Source organism: Polypterus senegalus, chromosome 16 (genome assembly GCF_016835505.1).
Source record: "Polypterus senegalus isolate Bchr_013 chromosome 16, ASM1683550v1, whole genome shotgun sequence".
NCBI classification, from domain to species: Eukaryota; Metazoa; Chordata; class Cladistia; order Polypteriformes; family Polypteridae; genus Polypterus; species Polypterus senegalus.
Window position 1 is genome coordinate 92354222 of NC_053169.1, and position 19514 is coordinate 92373735.

At 39.8% G+C, this 19514-nt stretch overlaps 2 protein-coding genes across 7 annotated transcripts in view; one reads left to right on the plus strand and one right to left on the minus strand.

Annotated features, from left to right (window-relative positions):
• Nucleotides 1-16609, minus strand: part of pex3 (peroxisomal biogenesis factor 3) — a 31707-nt gene extending 15098 nt beyond the window's left edge. Inside the window, exons 1-6 of one of the 2 annotated variants that reach the window (XM_039737985.1) lie at nt 16530-16609; nt 10200-10331; nt 8696-8777; nt 6771-6814; nt 1375-1499; nt 102-168 (exon numbers count right to left, since the gene is read on the minus strand). In XM_039737985.1, coding sequence (XP_039593919.1) covers nt 102-168; nt 1375-1499; nt 6771-6814; nt 8696-8777; nt 10200-10206 — 325 coding nt within the window. In that variant the 5' untranslated portion in view covers nt 10207-10331; nt 16530-16609. The other variant, XM_039737983.1, reaches the window with a different exon arrangement.
• Nucleotides 16610-16633: 24 nt separating this feature from the next.
• Nucleotides 16634-19514, plus strand: part of adat2 (adenosine deaminase tRNA specific 2) — a 61276-nt gene continuing 58395 nt past the window's right edge. For 2 of the 5 annotated variants that reach the window (XM_039737991.1, XM_039737992.1), the window contains exons 1-2: nt 16644-16727; nt 18372-18445. The gene's annotated coding sequence lies outside the window, so the exon portion shown is untranslated. Of the gene's footprint in view, nt 16728-18371; nt 18446-19514 lie in introns of all 5 variants that reach the window. The other 3 variants (XR_005630833.1, XM_039737989.1, XM_039737990.1) reach the window with 2 other exon arrangements.

Consider the following 19514-nt stretch of genomic DNA (forward strand, 5'->3'; position numbering starts at 1 on the left):
TTAGATTTTTTAAGTATAACAACAAACACAGTTATAACTCAATGAACAAAAAGTTAACAAATTAATAGTCTTAAACAAATTAATAGTCTTATCTAACTTACCATCTCCTAAAAGATGCTGAATACTTGATAGATATTGCTGCTGGACCTCTGGGGGTGCGAAAGGTACCTGAAATAAAGAAATGCTTGTGAGATGAAGGACCTCTTTCTTGCCTCTTCTTTCCATGTCAAAGTTTTTCACCTCAATAAAGCAAACCATGCTACACACACCACCTGATTTGAACATGACACGAACATAAGACATTTATCTTATTAAGAGGTCGAATGAAAACTAAATTTACTTTTTCGTTGATTTGTTAAAAAAAAAAAATAAATAAATAAATAAAAATAGAAAAAGAGTTTAACAGGTTTCCATGAGGTGGCAAACTGGAATACACAATGCTTAAAATTGAATCTCTCTATTATATAAGAAAATCCTTCAACGCGACAAGACTTTTTGGAAGAGAGATTTTTTTCAAGTCCTGTGAGACAAGACTTTTGTCTTAAGATTTTTTTCAAGTTACGCCCTCCTCTCAAACATTTTCAAACAAGACCACAGTCTTCTCAACTCTCATTCGTGTGAATGCTTTTGTCAGACAAATTTTCAGCGCTCTTAGCTCTTATACATTTTAACGCTTTCCTCTCTTTAAAGTTCCCAATTAAAGAAGGCGTATTATGTCCAAATCTTATTAAAGAATTTCATCACGAAGGGTCATCAACATAAAAAAATGAGTACATGCGCAATCCTAGCAAAGAGAAACAAGGAAGTCAAATGAATTAATGCACAAAATGTCGATCGGTTACACATCAAATTGGTTAAATGCATATCAATAGACTATGCTGAAACAGTTGGTCGTGATGGTGCGGCTTATAATATCTAGACAAATAACTACAACTGTTAACAACATCCAGTCTTACAACGCATGAATTACTGTAGAAAGAAGGATGCATCCCAAAAAGCTAATGTTGTACATCTTCCGCGGATAACATTAGACAACAAAGGAGAATCTTGATATGCCATTCGTACTAAAACGTTAACAGTTTCCAGTTAGAATAGCTTTTGCAAAGACAATTAACAAATCTCAGAGCCAAACATTTGAAAAAGTCGCTTTATTATAGAGAAAAAAACGAAATTCAATCACGGGCAGTTGTACGTTGTGTTGATGCATATGTAACAATTCCCATGGAAATAAATATCTGTTTAAATTGTACATCTGCATCCCCATACGTGAGCAGCAGAACTACAAAGAAGCTAGCGTGTAACGCAGGCTGGGGGGTTGGCGAGCGAAGTGAGCAGGGGGCAAAGACCCCTAGTATATAAAAAGTTTTAACTCACCATCCCATTCTTGCTGACGGAGGAGTTATCCAGATAGATGTATCCGCCAATGATGTTTAACTGAACCCGTAATAAGACAACAAGCATACAAGTGCTGTACACGGCCACAATGCTTCTTGTGAAACCTAAGAAGTAAAAAATCGAAGTAATGAGGAACCCACGGAATGTGTCGATAATAATAATGAGATTTCATCTGTAAATTTGTTATTAGTTCAATAAGACACTAGGCAAAATGTCAAGAAAATGCAATTGTTTTGCAAAGTGTGATGTAATACTGCTAACAAGAAATACAGTAGAGTCCCGCTAATCCGAACCCCGCTAATCCGAAAATCCGCCTAATCCGAACAGGACTAGGGGAAAAAATACAGTAATTTTTATAAAATTTCTGAACTGGGAAAAGTAAAGAAAACAAGTTTTTTCAAGTTATGTCGTACGTTTAATGTACATTTAAGAAACTTGTAATTTTTCAATTTCGCTGTCTAACTAAAAATCCAAAATACAGCCTTACTTCAAATTGAAACAAGTTAGAATTTACTCACATATGTAGAATCCATGTTCTGTACAGCATTTACACAAAACGTAAAAAGCAAACCATTATCTAAGAGGTAAAGTCAGTGATCTTCTTCTGACGCAACGAACTAAAACGGCTTGAAGAAGCAATGTTTCGCCAACGCCGCATAAACATAACATCTGTTGGGGTTGCATCGGCGTGTTGCTCAACGTAGCGCAAAGCGAGATCAAGGGCACTGGCTGCGGCAGTGTGTGGAACAACATCAGTCGGCGTCCCCTTCCTCCTCACTGTCGTCTGCATCGAGATCAGCTGACGTTCCCTGCACAGCTGCCACAATGTCATCATCTGTGTATTCTTCATGGCCACAGTCGTCAACGGCCGTCCACTCTTCCACGCACTCTTCTTCTGCATTTTCACAACCTGGCATTCTTTTCACCAATTGAAGAAGTTCGCAATTTTCTTTTGTCGGGGGGAAAACTGTTTGGACAAACTCTAGCTCAGGCCAGAGATTTTTCCAAGACTTCTGTAAGGATTCCTTGCGTGTGTTTTCCCAAGCTTCAGCAACCCAGTAAATAACATCTTTGATGTTCATTTTCTTGAGTTTATCCAAAATTGTTAGCTCTTCATTATCTTCAAGTAGGCTACGAAGAAGCATTTTTCTATAATTCTGTTTCAAAGCCTGCAAAACCCCTTGGTCCATTGGCTGCAAAATCGATGTGACATTTGGTGGGAGAAAAATAGCCTTGATATCATCGCAAACAACTTGCATTTCTTCTGGATGTGACGGAGCATTGTCTATAAGTAACAAAGCACGAGGAGGCAATCCATTTTCTTTGTTAAACGCCTTTACTTTTGGCACAAATTGCTTGTCAAACCATTCTTGGAACAAGGCACGATCCATCCAAGCTTTCTTTTGATTTCTGTAAAAAACAGGGAGAGAGTTCATGTTCATGTTCTTAAAACAGCGTGGTTTTGCCGATTTGCCAATAACCATTAGTGGAAGCTTATTTGTGGCAGAAGCATTGCTGCAGGCCAACACAGTTAGGCTGTTTATCCATTTTAAACCCTGGTGCAGATCGTTCCTCTTGTGATGCAAGACTTTTGGTAGGCAATGCTTTAAAGTTAAGTCCTGTCTCATCTGCGTTGTAAACTTGCTGGGGCGAGTAGGAAGAAATGATGCATTTGAACTCCTCAAGGTATTCAACAGCTGCTTTGTTGTCCGCTGACAATTTCTCCCCAGTTATTGTAAGCTGCCTGATTCCGTGTCTTTTCTTCCATCGGTCTAAGAAACCACAACTAGCCGTAAATGATACGTCACCGTCCATGAGCTTGTTCAATTGAAGCGCCTTTTCTTGAATTAGAGGGCCAGTGATAGGGATTCCTTTCTGTCTTTCTTGTGTAAACCATAAGAAAAGTGCTTCGTCCAATTTTTCGTAAGACGACACTGTCGTCTTGCTACGTTTTTCAATCGTTTTTTCACTTGTGGTAGCGCAAAACTGCTCAATTTTACCTCTGTTCTTTTTCCAATCGGAAATTGTTGCTTTCCCGACACCAAATTCCTTCGATAACTGAGTGGCACTTTCACCTTTGTCAAGTCTTTTCAACACTTCCAGTTTTTCTTTTAATGTACACGAGTTATGTTTACGTTTGCTTGCCATGATGATTAACAGCAGGGACAAGCACAGAATGTAAAGAAACCACACTACACACCACTCACAAGGACTCACAAAACACAGGGCAAGTGCGCGCACACGAACAATAACATTGCACAAAACACATCACTCGGCAGTAGCAGGTGGCACACTGACTCAGTCACTCATAGTTTGGGAACGGAAATCAAGAGGAATGCGTAGGTCTAGGTCACTGCCCTTCCGCTACTACTCACGTACCGCCCGTCATATCGATTTTACCTCCGATCACAGTCACACTACAGTGCAGTTTAAATAGCAGTGTACTAGAATACGTAATTTCTTACCTTTAATTCTTGACACATCAGACGCTTAATACGCCTCATAAAGTCAATATATGGCATTATATGACAAAACTCCGCCTAATCCGAATTTTCGCTAATCCGAACAGGGTTCGGTCCCAATTAGTTCGGATTAGCGGGACTCTACTGTACACAATGTAAAAAAAACTAAAATCAATTAAAACAGGAAGTGCTTACAAATCACTTTTTCTCATGTCTTTCTAAATTACAAAAGTCTGATCAAAGTTTGAAATGCACACTTAAAAACAAAAAATAAAAAAACAAATATAAAACTTAATAGTTTTAAAAAGGAATATTTAAGTCTGAAGTAGGAATATGTTTAATTTGTAGAAACCCCCACAACACAACAAGTGAAGTAATAATGTGATGGCAGAAACCTAGACGCTCAAACAAAAGCCTACAAACAATCAGCTGGGGCCCAGCATAAGGATTTTTTTTTTGCCACTCTTTGATATTTTTCCAGTGTTCTTTGGGATGCTGGGTAAGGTAAAGGGCCCAGGGTATTAGGAAACACATTGGTACTAAGATCCATGTGTCAGTCTCTTAGGAAGTAGAAAACCCCAAGATAGATGTACTAAGTGCCAGAGGGTAACAGTTCATGGCTGGACTTCCACAGTCTTAGAATGGCTGGTATCCTGTTCAGATTCTACAGGTGTACTGTGGAATCCATCCTGACAGGATGCATCACATTTTGGTACAGCAACTGCTCAGTTCAGGACTGCAGAGCTCTGCAGCGTGTGGTGAACACAGCACAGCAGATCACAGGCACACAGCTCCCTGCGATCCATGACATCCACACTACACGCTGTTTTAGGAAAGTGAGAGTATCAGGCGGGACCCCAGCCACCCTGCACTGTCACATTTCACCCTCCTCCAATTTTGGAAGCAACTAAAGTCCATTCGGATGCACACCTCCAGGTTCATGAACAGTTTCTACCCAACTGCAAATCAGACTCATGAACAATCAGCAACCTTGTGTCACCTCCACTGCTACCTGCACATATACTTCTGGCACTGTCTCTATTTATTCCTAGGATTCTGGTTTTATTTATTTACTTATTTATATTCATTTATTTATTGTGTGTGGGTTTTTTTGGTCTATGTTCACTGTCTGCAGAGGCACATGCAAGCAAGCATTTCATTGTACATAGTACTTGTACACATGACAATAAAGAATTGAAATTGAACCTGTAGATGACTAATAAGAAAAGCTGAAGCCATCAGAAAATCAGCCTAACAAAAATTATCCTTTTCTGACGCTCTATAACCTCAAACACTGTTAAAAAATGAATCCATTTTAAACTGGGCCTCGTGTTCAATCTTAAACACATGCGGATATAAAAACAAGATACTGCACTGGATACTTAGATGTCTAAGGATAAGGGAAATTAAGTCAGTCAGGGATGGATATTTAACTGGGAAGAGGAGCGATAACTGGGGTCTACAGTGTACCAACTCAGACTTTATTTTTATTTTAAATCTGTCAGCACATCAGAAAGGACAGATTAATAAACTTTGACAACCAGGTCATTGCATTTAGGTTCTGGTTTCTTTCATTAGTTTCTCCTGTTGTCCCAAATAGCATAAGCAAAATAAAAACGTTTCTGTTATGTAAAGCAACATCACTCATGTAGTTGCTCATATTGCTTAAAAAAAGTCTTCCAATTATAAAACTGATTGGTCGATTTTCATTTGTCAAATTGGTTTATAATTGACAGATTGGCGAGCGTACTTCAAAATTCAAGGTATTGTGACATGTCCAAGTTTCCTTGTTACTACAGTTATTATTTGTTTTCCTTCAAATAATGCCAACACTGTTTCCAATGTAAAATACATATGAGGAGGTAAAAAAAAATCCACTGCTAGTCTGAATTTCTGAGGCTTATGTGCCCTATTAAAATAGTAAATGAAACGATGGAATAACAAAATAAATGGTGAACAGTAATTGGACAAAGCCTGCCATTAGCTCAGAGAGTCGTCAGGCCCGACTCAAATAACTGAATAAACAGGTAAGTACACTCCGTGAATTGTAGTTCAGACCACTTTGGGAAATTAAGTCAGAGGCAGAAAAATTATGTTGTTTTCTCCAATATGACTTTTTACCTAAGATTGTTTTTTTCTTAAACCTAGACAGGTTGTATACACCTTTTTGAATTCACCATTTCATTTTTGGGATGGGACAGGTGTGGTCCCAGTGGGTGTGTAATGATCATGGGGTGGTTTAGATTTCTCAACCAGAACAAAGGAACCAGTCAATCTCAGATCAGCCAGTTTATATGAATCTCACTGGAAAACAGGAATGGCCGTCTCTTAATTCTCACCATCTGCCCAAAACAAGTCAGGCGGTGTCTCTCCATTTTGAGCAGTGTCCCCTCTACAATAAGATACCACCTGGTCACTGAGCTCCTCATCCATTAATGGAAAAGATTTTACATCGGAGTGGGATGGTCTCCTCTCTTTAGTTAAAAATAAAAAGATGTTCTTATATAAATTATCCATCTCTCCGTGTGCTCAGGTGCTTTTAAAACACAGCTAGAGATTTTTTAAAATCATTTTAAAGATATTGAGGAATTTTACCTGAATGGGAAACACAGTCAACTTAAACCATGTTAATTAACAATTGGCAATTAAATGGAGTATCTGGGGAGAAAAAAATAAGTGTGCAAACACGGAGAAAGGATGCTGAGCCCAAACAGAAAATATCCCATTTAAAAACTGAACCCTAGTCCTTGCAGCTTTAAAGTAACAATGCTAACCACTGTGTCACAATGCTAAACAATAATGTGTTAAAAGAATGATATAAAATTAATACATAGAGTAGCTAGTATAAAACAGTATATTGAAGGTATAAATTGTACTTTGCATTTAATAAACCAATAAAAGTATGTTACTTACTAATTATCTTTAGATCTTCCCAAATCTCTAATTTATTTGGAGGCCTTGATTAAAAAAAAGAAAAAAAAGAAAAACACACAAGCTGATTAGACATCTTTAAACAAAGAGACATTTCTTACCACTATGGTAATTTAAAACCTGTTGTGAAACATCAGCTACAAAACTGCAGAATGTAATTAAAAAAGCAGTCCATTATAAATTAAATGTTGTCACGTACTGGGCGGCATGGTGGTGCAGTGGTAGAGCGGCTGCCTCACAGTAAGGAGACCTGGGTTCGCTCCCCGTGTCTGCATGGGTTTTTTCCAGGTGCTCCAGTTTCCTCCCACAGTCCAAAGACATGCAGGTTAGGTGCACTGGCGATCCGAAATTGTCCCTTGTGTGTGCTTGGTGTGTGTGTGTGTGCGTCCTGTGGTGGGCTGGCCCGGGGTTTGTTCCTGCCTTGTGCCCTGTGTTGGCTGGGATTGGCTCCAGCAGACCCCCATAACCCTGTGTTAAGATATAACGGGTTGGAGGATGGATGGATGTTGAGTTACTGTGTCATTTGGAGCATATAAGAGAAGTTATTTATGTGCAACAACATCACTTTTGCAGAAATTCATTGTACAAAATTGGAGATGGGTGTTGGCTTTTGTCAAGATTCTTTTAACTATTGTGTTGTTTGTTGCGTTTACATAAAATGTCTTTCTAGCTTTTTTTCTGGCAGATTTGTTTATATACAGGCAAAGTGTATTTTACATGCTGTGAAAGACCATGCTATTTTGGCCTTAGGGGCTTGATGTATAAAAACAAGAAAACCAAGCTTACAATCCTTAGATTGAGTCTTTTCCCGCATTAAAGTGGGTTTAGAAAACCAATAGCTAGTCGTGTGAAATGCTAGTTTATGACCATTGAGAAAACCAACAATAAGACCTGCATATACTGTATCAGTGCTTTCCTGAGCACAAATGGATTTAAAATAGGGTGGTTTATGGCAAAAGAAATTCGCATTAAAAATCCTGATTAGTGCCACTCTTGTTTTTATTGGTTTGCAAGTAGCTTGAGAGATGCATTTTCTATTGATATATCTCATTTGATTTGTTAAATGTTAGGCCGATTACCTACTACTTATTTATCAACTTTATAATGCTGCTAAACTGCTGCAGAACATCCTGTATCTTAAATAATGATTCAAATTCAAAGGATATGTAACTAAAGCAAGTCATTTCTTTAATGGTTCTTTATATACACCACATATTGTGATGGATGGCCAGGGATTGTGCCCTACCGAGAGGCCTGGGAGAGCAGTGGACCAGGAGAAGGGCAATTCATACCCTGGGACATGAGAGGGCAGCCCCACAGGCTTGGGGATTAGAAGTTCAAACCTGTTGGGGTCTGTGGCCACCGCCAGGGGGCGCCTGGACAGTTTTGCATACAAGGCCTGCAGCACTTCTGCCACACCCGGAAGTGCTGCCAGAGGTTAATCGAGAAGCGCCTGCAGTGCAGTCTAAAGGAGGTCGCCTCACTCTGGAGTTGGGAGGTACTGTAGAGGATGGAGCTGGAGGAGTGGTGACAGCAGAAGGAAAAGAAAAGAAGTAAAAAGGGACTGAGTATTGTGCTGATTTATGCATGGTGTGGTATAAATAAGGAAGAATATGATAAGTGTGTGTGTTTTGGACATCATGTGTCCTTGGTGTCTGTCTGTAGCCGGACTGATCTTCAACAATGTACAAATGAGAACAATACAAAGAGAGTATGCAGTTCATCACTTGTAGTGGAATCGTTTTCACCAGATAACGCATTTTTGAGGTACATTTCATAAAACTACACCCGAATGGTCAAATAATTGTAGTGAACAAGCAAACAACAGGCCATTTGGCATAAAAAAAACAGAGGAGGCAGCCATAAAACATGGCTCTTTGGTTAAGTATATTTAGAAAGATACTCACTTGTTCTTTAGTAAAGCTGTAAGACTTTCAGAATTTAAAAGATGCATTATGGTGTCTCGTAAAGTTGGCAGCATTGATAATACTGCAAAAAATATAAAATAAAATTATGCATAGACAAACATTTTTACAAAAAAAAGAATATACATATGTACACACAGTTCTGAAGGTGTAATTTACTAGAGCTTGAGATAAATCAAACTACTGAGTGATCTGACTGACAGGCTACAACAGGGTATCACGCATGTGGGCTTGGGGATCAGATTTAGGGTTCCATTAAGGTCAGTGATTCCACTCTGGGAATGAGGGGGGGGTGGGAGGACACTTTTGGAAAAATCAGTACACATCAAAAGAAGAAAACTAAAAACATATGGGATTGACGTTTTGAACAGAAACCCAACTTGCTCCGCCTTCATTGGTCAGTATTCCTCTCTTCAGTTCAAAATGTCAATCCCATGTGACTTTAGTTTTCTGTTTATGATGTGTGCCGATTTTCAAGAAGTATCTGTTTAACAATATTTCAGTATATAATGCATGTACTTTGCAAGTTTTGAGTACACAACTGGATAAAAGACATGTGGATTATGGAGCACCAGAAATGCAAGATTTTCTTTTTTCCTCATGGAGGTTTCTGCAAATCTTTTTAAGTTGTACCGCATTGGTCACCTCTGGCTTGTATTATATTATAAACATTTTCTTTATCACCATACTGCATAAAAATATGACATTAGACGTTTCTCTCTCCCATCACTATAAACTACAAGAGATAAGCACAGATGTGGCCTTAGGGCTGACCAACCCCACACGGGGCTGGTTACGTCAAATGCTGTTACCAGTGTGTATGGATTGTATAAACTTGCGCACAAATGTAATAAAAATAATGTTAACATACACCGGATTTTGTCATTACAGTATTCAGTTAAATTTTTGCAAGATAACATGCGGACTTTATCAAAATAGAACTGGAGAATATAACTTGACAAATCTGCTCGAAAGGGACACGTTTACCTCAAAAGCTGGGCCCCCTTAGGCACGAGGCCTGGGGCGGTCGCCCCACTTGCCACCCCCAAATGCCACTCTTGGGTAAGCAACACATTAATATCATTTTGAGTATTACTTTTTAAGCAATACACAAAATTTCACGTGACAGGAATAACTAGATAGTCCTTGTCATAAATCACACATCTGGTCATTCATGTTCACAGATTAACTAGACAGACCCCTCGATGTTAGGTATTATCTAAATGTATGTGCTGTACATCAGCGTGTTTCCAAATCTTTCTGATCTGGTGGACGATAACTCATCAAGCTTTTCTGTCAATGACAATAAAAAGGCTTATCAGTATCTGATTAGATAAACAAATGTTAGGACTTGTGGGTCACTACTTCATACCCAAATGCCGAAATTCCAGTGAGACATACAGTGCAAATGTTAGTGAGGTCACTCTAGGGAGGACAATTGTCAGATTGGCACATTCACTGTATAAATGACGGCAGACTACCTCACCTGTCATGTTGCAGGTGCGCTGATTGCTCTCAAAATGAAACTGACGACGGGCTTGTGCAATGTACTCTGCTGCTTCTCGCTCCTGTAGCTCTCCGATTTTACGTTGTGCATATTTTCCTAATATATAAACACCTAAAAAAAAAAAAAAAAGAAGAAGAAGAAAAAATGTTTATTATGGATGTTCCTATGCAGCAGATTAATGGATAAACACACACATCACAAGTGGCTAAATTGTGTAGGGGGTGTCTAAAATGTCAATCATTTGAAAGATCAATGCATATGAAAACGTAAGTGTGTGTATAAAGATAACGATTCTTAGTTTTCCAGTTATGTATAACATGCTTTTAATTTAATTTTTTTTGAAACTGCAAATGCCAAAGCCAAATCTGTAGCTTACATGTAAGCAAATGCAAACAAAATAAGGGCAGTAGGAATGGATAAGTTTGAGGGGTTGATGAACCCACCTTAATAAAAAGAATAAGCATCTGTGTATTTGCCTGACTCTATCATTATAACAGATGGTGCAACGCAAATGTCTATGGTAAAAAAAATGCATTGCATTTGCCATTCCGACAGATGGCACGCCACAAACATTATTGCTTTCATGAATTCCACACCAAAATGCCATATAACAGATATGAACACCACGTATGTCATTCCAGCAGATGGTGCATCATAAAGATTTGTAGCTGTGAATTTTACTATTAAATGTTTCTGGTGCACCATCTGTTGGAATGACCACTGCAACATCCGTCCATCCTTCCATTATCCAACCCGCTATATCCTAACTACAGGGTCATGGGGGTCTGCTTGAGCCAATCCCAGCCAACACAGAGTGCAAGGCAGGAAACAAACCCCAGGCAGGGCGCCAGCCCACCGCAGCCATTGCAACATGCATTACAAAATACAATCCAATAGAATGTGTACTGTAAACACTTAGGCCAGGTTTATACTTCACGAGACGCTCCTGCTACGCAAGTGTTGTACTGTTTATACTTGCGCATGTACTTTACGTAAATCTGGAGGAATCCAGCAGGTGGCAGTGTGAGATATCATCACGGTGAGAACAGGTTCGTCTTCGCTGTGTTGTGAACTGCCTGGAACACCCATTAAATTCTGATGACACCTGACCGCAATATCTCTGAAAAGGATGTTTAATGATTAAATCCATCAATCCAGGGATGTGTCCATTCCAGCAAGCATTGGGCACAAGGCAGAAACAATCCTTGGACAGGGCATCAGCTCCTTGCAAGATGAATACAAGCACTCACACACACACACACTAGCGTCATTTTAGCGGCACCAAATCCCCAAATCTGCATATCTTTGGAAGGAAACCGGAGCACAGTGTGGAAACTCAGCAGGTAAACATGCAAACTCCAGGTAGGGAATACCAGCGATGTGACTCCCATGTGTGTAATTATTAGCAGTGTTCATTATTTAAATGAAATTAACGATTTATCTGTAAAATGTGGCATACACACTTTAATGCATTTCATCATGAAAGTGATATCAAGTATAAATCTAAATTTTCTAAATTTGCAGGAAGTTGAAATATCATACATTTAGTGTGTTCTGTGTGGTGATCTATTGCTGCTTCCGCTGTTGTCAGGTCCAAGAAGCTCATAGCGATTAAAAACTGGGATGACGTTTACGACGGTCTGCTTTAATAATAAAATAAACTAAGAGGTTAAAGTGGACATTTCGAGATTAAAGGCGAAATTTCCACTTTAACCACAAAATACACGTTTTCACCATGTCCTTAATTTTTTTTTTAATGGCTCAAATACAGCGCTGTACATTCATTATGTTGCTGTTGTGAAGTTGCACAAAAAAAAAAGACGGCACAAAGGATGGTATGTGAGACTTTTAACATGTATCGTGTCATTACGATCGGGATATGCGACGCTTGAATATAAAAGCACCACGAATGCATCTGTATGTCAGCATTTTGCTTCACCACATCGTACCATTCATCAGACATCGAAGTGCGCACATCGTTCAAGGAGGACCTGCATAGAGACTTTTTGTCACATGTAAAATAGTAAACACAGACTCTGGAGTCACGTTCCAACTTTTATCGCACTGTACCCCACACCAACATTTTGCTGGTACTGCAACTCGCGCACGTGTTGCGTTAATTTCTGAGGACCTGCTCAGAGGATGCGTCAAATGAACGCTGGTAATGCGTGGCAGCCATGCTGCGTGCACATATGCATTCTGAGCGTGAAGCATATATGAGCCCTAACACTGAGGTCAATATTGATTACTTAAATTTCAACCCACATAGATGGGTAGTAGAGCTAGTTGATAATAAACTGAACTCAAATTTTAAGGTGCAAAGCAGAAATATCAATTACTAGCCATCACCCGCGACTCTGCCCACGTAGTAGTGAAACAGGACACACTTTAAAAATCAATAAACAAACAGGTATCGCTAGCTTAGTGAAGGCAAGGTACACTCCAAAATGCAGAGGTAGAGCGACTGGAACGGAGGCTGGCGCGCGAGTGAGGAGGGTCCTGCCCAGCTCCCCACTCCTGACGTCATGCTTCCCCCTCACCTCGGCATGTAGTCTCTGTCTCAGATTAGAGCGGATAAAAATCGGTACCACAAGCGAATTACGATTCTTAGCGCAATGAGAGAAGTCACAAATTCAACCAGAATGTTCAAGCAAATTCTATAGAAAAACCCGATATAAATCCATTAAGTAGTTCTCTCGTTTGCTAGCTAAGCAGAGGCCCTGAGGCTGGCGTGTAAGTGAGGAGTGCCCTGCCCCCCTCCCCTAAGCCCACTACATCTCCCTCGGATTCGCGCAAATAAATTGGTCCTGCAACCAAACTATGACACTTAGCGCGATGAGAGAAGTCACAAAATCAACCGGAATGTTCAAGCAAATTATAGAAAAAAAAAAAGTTTAAGAAAAGAAAAATGGACAGACATACAGACGTTGGATTTTATACTATAGAGACAGACAGACAGACTTTAGAACAACAAGCAGCACCAGCAGTGCCATCCACCACACTCACTTTTACAGAATGCTAAAGCAGTATATACATTTTATAAGAAGAAAAATAAAAATCAATTTATCAATATGCTGCCTCTAGGCAGTGTCAAGGAATCTAAAGACTAGTGTTGCGCTCACTCTTACAATCCATTCATGTATACCTTTTTAATATGTTAGCTTAAACTACACATAAAAAAGTTCTTCTGTACATTATGCTGCCTCTATGCGCTTGCCTCCACAGAAGGTTGTGCTTTGCTTTCTGCACAATTTATTGTGCTGTAGATTTAATTTTAAAGTGAATACATTTGCCACTTCTGCCCATCAATCCACACTCAGATAACCCATAATGACAAAGTGAAAATGTTTCCAGAATGTTTTTTGCAAATGTGTTAACAATCATAAACTGAAATCTCTCATTCAAAGATCCCTTAATTCAGTACTTTGTAGAAGCCCCATTGGCGATTGCAGCTTCAGATTTTTGTGGGTAGGTCTCCACAAGCTTTGCACATCTGGATTTGGGCGGTTTATCCCCTTTTTCCTGGCAGATCCTCACAAGTTTCACAGAATGGATGGGAAGTGTCTGTAAACTGCCATCTTTAGGTCTCTCCTTACGTGTTGTATGAGGCTCAATTCTGGGCTACTCAAAGACACTCAAGACACTTGTTCCATGCATCAAGTCATTTCCCTGTCGAAAAGTAAACCATCACCACAGTCTGCGGTGGCACACACTCTGGAGTAGGTATTCTTTAGTTACCTCTCTGCATTTGGCTGCATTCATCCTTGCCTCAAGTCCGACCAGTCTCCCTATGCCTGCAACTGAGAATCGCCTCCATGGCATGTTGCTGCCACCACCATGACTAACCTTAGGGATTGTACTTGTATTAGGCAGGTGATGAGCAATGCCTGGTCTTCTTCGGACCCCGATTTCTGCCCAAAGAATTCAATTTGTGTCTTATCAGACCAGAGAATCTTTGTCCGCATGCCCTCTGGGTCCTGTTTAACAAACTCTAAAAACAGGCTGTCATATGCCTTTTACGCAAGACTGGCTTCTGTTTAGCCACTCTACCATAAACTCCAGACTGATGGAGTACCGTGGTGATCCTTACCCTTACAGCAGGTTCTTCCATCTCAGCTGAGGTTCTGTTTGAGGGACGATTGAGTTCTTGGTCACCTTTCTGACCAAGGCCCTTTTTCCCAGGTCAAATGGTCAACTCAAGGAAGAGTCCTGTTGGTTCCAAACATCTTCCATTTCACTGTAATTGAGGTCACTGTGCTCCTGGAAGCACTCTACCCTTTAGAAATGGTTTTATTTCCTTGTCCTAATCAAACCTCCACCACAATTTGTTTGAAGAGGGAGTAAAAATCATTATTACAAATATTTGTCATGCGCCATCTGTTGGAATGACAGAGACATAGCAGCAGGACAGAGACACATTTCACGACAAAATGTCCATGTGAAAGAGCACAGAGTACTTTGCACTGTTAAAACGAAACGAAAATGTGGCTGTTCCCACTTCAAGTGTTTCAACATTCATCACAGTATGACTGGGAATATTCACAGACAGCACTTACGGTACACACATTTAGGCCGGGTGTGTCCTTGCAACATGAGCCCTTGTGTTTGTAATGGGACTGTCAATTAATAATTAATACTATAATAGTTCATATTTTAAACACTAGAATATGCATTAGACAAATGCATGCATCCAGAAAAAATTGGAATGGACATTTGTATCATCATGAGGTAAAAACAACCTATAATGTTTTCAACCAGTTACTTTTACTTTAATGTAATTGGGAATTTGGCGTCAACAATTCGCTCGAGTGCAGTTCAGATTTGGATTATACAATGTTCAATATGTTGAGAAAAGTTTATTTTACCAGCCGTCTGTATGTGTGTCTGAGGAATTTGGCAAATACACATTTACCAATAAAGAAAAGCTTCTTATTTACGTTTATAGAACATTGGGAAGGCATGCCTAGAACGCTCATACATTTACACAGAAATAATGAAGCACACTTTTTGGGTTTCACTGCTACAAATCCTTACACACATGGCTCAAGGCCTGCAGATGGAAATATTTCTGTCCCATTAAGATTACTTTGACACCCTTCCTGGCTATTTTAGAAACGTTTTCTTGCTTTCTAGGATAATTCTTCACAGTCTCATTTAGAATTGATTCCACCCTGGCACACAGGGCTGCCTGAATTGGCTCTGGCACCTAAACCATCTTCTAAACCCACTTACGTAGGGCAGGGTGGCAGGGAGGTTGGATCCTATCCTATTAAGCATCAGGCGCAAGGCAGGAACAAACCCTGGATGGGACACCAGTCCATCGCAGAGTGAAGACACACATCCATTAGGGGCCAACCTAGCATTGCCAGTCCAGGAGAAGACACACACACACACACACACGTTAGGGTCCAATTTAGCATTGCCAATCCACCTAACCTGTACCTTATTAAACTGAGGGAGGAAACCCATGTGGACACGGAGAGAACATGCAAACTCCACATAAAGAGGTACCAGGATGTGAACCTTGGTCTGTTTACATCTTACGGCTTAATGAATTCGGGGGATTAATCAGCATAAAGAAACACCACCTAATGCAAATGTGTAAAACGCCTATCCGGATAGCTGAATGATACTCAAAAACACACAAGTCCACGTCCCAGGGGCGATCGCGTTACTAGGGGGCCAAAAATGTTTCAAACTCCAAAGTGCTTCGAGACGCAGAGAAGCAGCCAGTAAATGCACTCGTATTTTGGACTCGTTTTACTCCGCCAGTCTTGTCCACTCTGACCTCTTTCTGAAATGCGGGATTATAAAATAGATGGATGGACAAGAAATCTCTTAATCTCATTAAATACACGAAAACGACCTTTCACACGTGCCAATGGACAGAAGCGAGATTAACAAGCAAACATGAAATTATTTCACCTCAACCATCCGAGTATCAAATCTCAATGACTTTACAGCCAGTTAGGCGAATTGACAAGTAGCGTGTATTTTTGCACATCCCTTTGACAGCTCAGTTTGGGCTACCTGTAGACCGTGGGCGAGAACGAAATGAAACGAATAGATTACCTCCCACAACAGCTCCGGCAAAAAGAAACTTCCTTTTGTGCCTCTTCAAGAAATTCCACGTGGATGTCAACATCTCCTTCACCCCCAACCGCGAACCTGGGGTTTAAAACAGATGCGTCTCTTTCAAAGGTAACCTTTGTCCCAGTTACATTTAACCTGCTAATGTGTGCAATCCCAGATATCACAATGTACGTGCAGGCTCTTCGACTCGGCGCTCGACTCTTTATGCCTACTTACTGCGAGACCGGTCCCTCGGAAAATCTTCCCCACTTGCATGTTGTTCCACGTTGCAAACTTTCCTACGCTGGTTGCTCTGATACGAGGGGAGACAGAGAGGGGGGAAAAAAACCACGGCGGTGTCCTCGATCGAAGTGAACGAGGGATGATCAGTGAGCTGCAGGGCACGTTAGAGAAGCGGCCAGGATCGTCGAAAAGGTACGTGGGGACGCGGAGAACCTGATATTACAGTTTAGAGGCGTGTCATTAAAGCGCCGGGTATCCCGAGTGGGAAAAGTTGTGATGGGCTTCTTCTAGTCCTAGAGGGAGAGAGGTTTATTTTTTTAAAATATGGCTATCAGCAACAAAATGTCGTTATCCTATACGTTTCGTCTATTTGGCAATGAACATTAAAATCTGTTAACAAAACATCTCCGTTTTCTGTCCGCTTATTCCGGGGAGATTTTGCTTGAGACGTCGCTCTTCAAAGAAGTACCGTATTACGGTTGGCTTTTCGCTATGGAAGCTTAATCCGGCTATTTAAAAATAAATATACAACTAAAACATTCTGAATAACATCTTACCTGCTGCTGTCGTGAATAGTAATGGACACGTGTGTTTTGACGGAGAGATTAAATGTGTGTGTGGCTTATAATCGAGTGACAAGAACTCCGCAAAAGTTATAGGTGTGTACTGAGTTTTAATCACGTTAACGTTTTGCACGTTTAGTGAAGATGTTTTAGCATAGACGGAATGATAGTACAGAGCTAGCAGTCGTACCTTACAGCGCTATGGTTTGCATGGCCTCCCTGTGATTCTGTAAAATGACCGGAATCAGTGAGTGTGCTTAAACCTGCAATTTCTTTGTTATTCGTGTCTCATTATTATCAGCAAGAATAAAGAAAAGATGTATGAGCAGGAACTGCAAACCTCATAGCCACTGCCTTTATGGTTCAGGTCATCATGAACTGAGGGGCACATCCACTTACTGCATGATAAGTCTGTTTATCTGTATATCACAACTAACATATATGTCTTCTTTATCTATCTATCAATTATATAGTGCCTCCATATCAACATCTATCGCCTTTCATGACTGTCTATCAATCTGTCTGTTATATAGTGCATTATCTATCTATCTATCTATCTATCTATCTATCTATCTATCTATCTATCTATCTATCGATCTAGTAGTGCCTTTCATATCATCATCTTCTTTTTTCGGCTGCTCCCATTTGGGGTTGCCACAGCAGATCATCTGGCCGCATATGGATTTGGCAAAATTTAATTTTGATGTTGGTTAGGCAAAAGTAAATGTTGACTATGCACAAAGAACAATTGCTGTTTCACTGAAGTTTTGAAAATTTATTTTAGAGGTGCAAAGCTCTGTGTCCCTCTAAAGTTGGTCCCCAATGAATGCTCCCTTCCACTGGGACTTTCCGTTATATACTAGGACCAGAAGGGATATGGCTTTGGCTGGCAGGAAAGTGATGGCAGTGGACTTCCTGGAACAAAAGTGTAGTGGTGGTGTCATACTGAATTTTTACCTGTATTTGCTAAGCACAGACCTGGAAAACTCTCTCTCTATATATCTTTTATGTAGCACTCTTATCTGTCTATTATTGCAAAGGTCTGAGTGGTTTATTAACAAGAGATGATGATATTACTACAGTCATTAGTCTGGATCAGCCCTGGAATGAATAATGGTTTCAATAATTTTGTAGCTCTTCCTCAAACCATAGGGCAGAATAGCACATCTTGGGAGGACACTAAGTCTGTTAATCTTTAATTCATTAGGGAACATACAGCAGGCTCCTGAGATACCCCATCAGGAATTGTAATAGACGTGGGTATCTTTTTCAGGGTTACGCATCAGTGTCTCTGCCCCCAATCCTTGAAGATAGGAGGTAACTAATGGACAAAGGCTCAACTGGCAGGTAGTAATGGATATTTTACAAATGATTTGTTCTTTTTAAATGACTCTTTTTCAGTGAGTTATAAGAATCGATTTGAGAGCACAAAGGAACCGATTCAATTAATTGCAACAGGAGAGCTGTAGTGTATGTGTCATGTTGTCATCATCGTATGTTTCACAGTTAGATGTTTAAAGTGTATGTGTAAGTAACACCCATCTGATTTGTGATCATGCAATAAACTAGTCACACAGAATTAAACCTTATAAAAATATGATTCTGGGAACGAGGTGTACGATTCTGATTCATCTGATGTGTGAACTGAATCATTGCCCAATAACGAGTTACACAATTCTCATTTACTTATGATTCTCTTAACGTTTTTTCTTATTTTAATTATGCATTTTACCCATGGTGTCATACTTTGTGGACTGAAATAGGACAACCTCATATAAATTATCAGAGTGTTAAATAAGCCATTTATCCAAATGTCACTGTATATGTGTGTCAATCAGGTTGCTATATCTCAGTTATATGCCATTTAATATGGGATTCGTAAAAGCATTGCTAATGTTTGTGATACACCATTTGTTGAAATGAAAAATGCAATGCATTTTATTACCACATAGGTATTACAAAACACACTCCAACAGAGGGTGCACAGCAAACATTAATGCTGAATGTGCTGAGGTCTGCGATGTTTACTTAAATTTCAACCTGTCTTAGATGGGTAGCACAGCTAGTTATATATAATATAAAAATGTATAAATGATTAATTTAAATATACCGTATATACTCGCATTTAAGTTCTCTCACGGATCAGTTGGGGCTTGATTTTACCATATAATTTCCGGTATTTTATTATGTTAGTCGTACAAGTCGAATGCAGAAAACTCACGCTATTGGTCCAAGAGATTATGATGAGCACACAGCCTTTTTTTCCTATGTATTGTGCCTACGTGACCACACAGTAATACCCAAAATATTCCGAAGCAACGTTTGCACTGTTTTTTGTATCTCACACCCTCATACACCATTATCATAAGAGAATCCCATATCTATGATGGAGCGTTCGATCAGAAGAAAATATAAA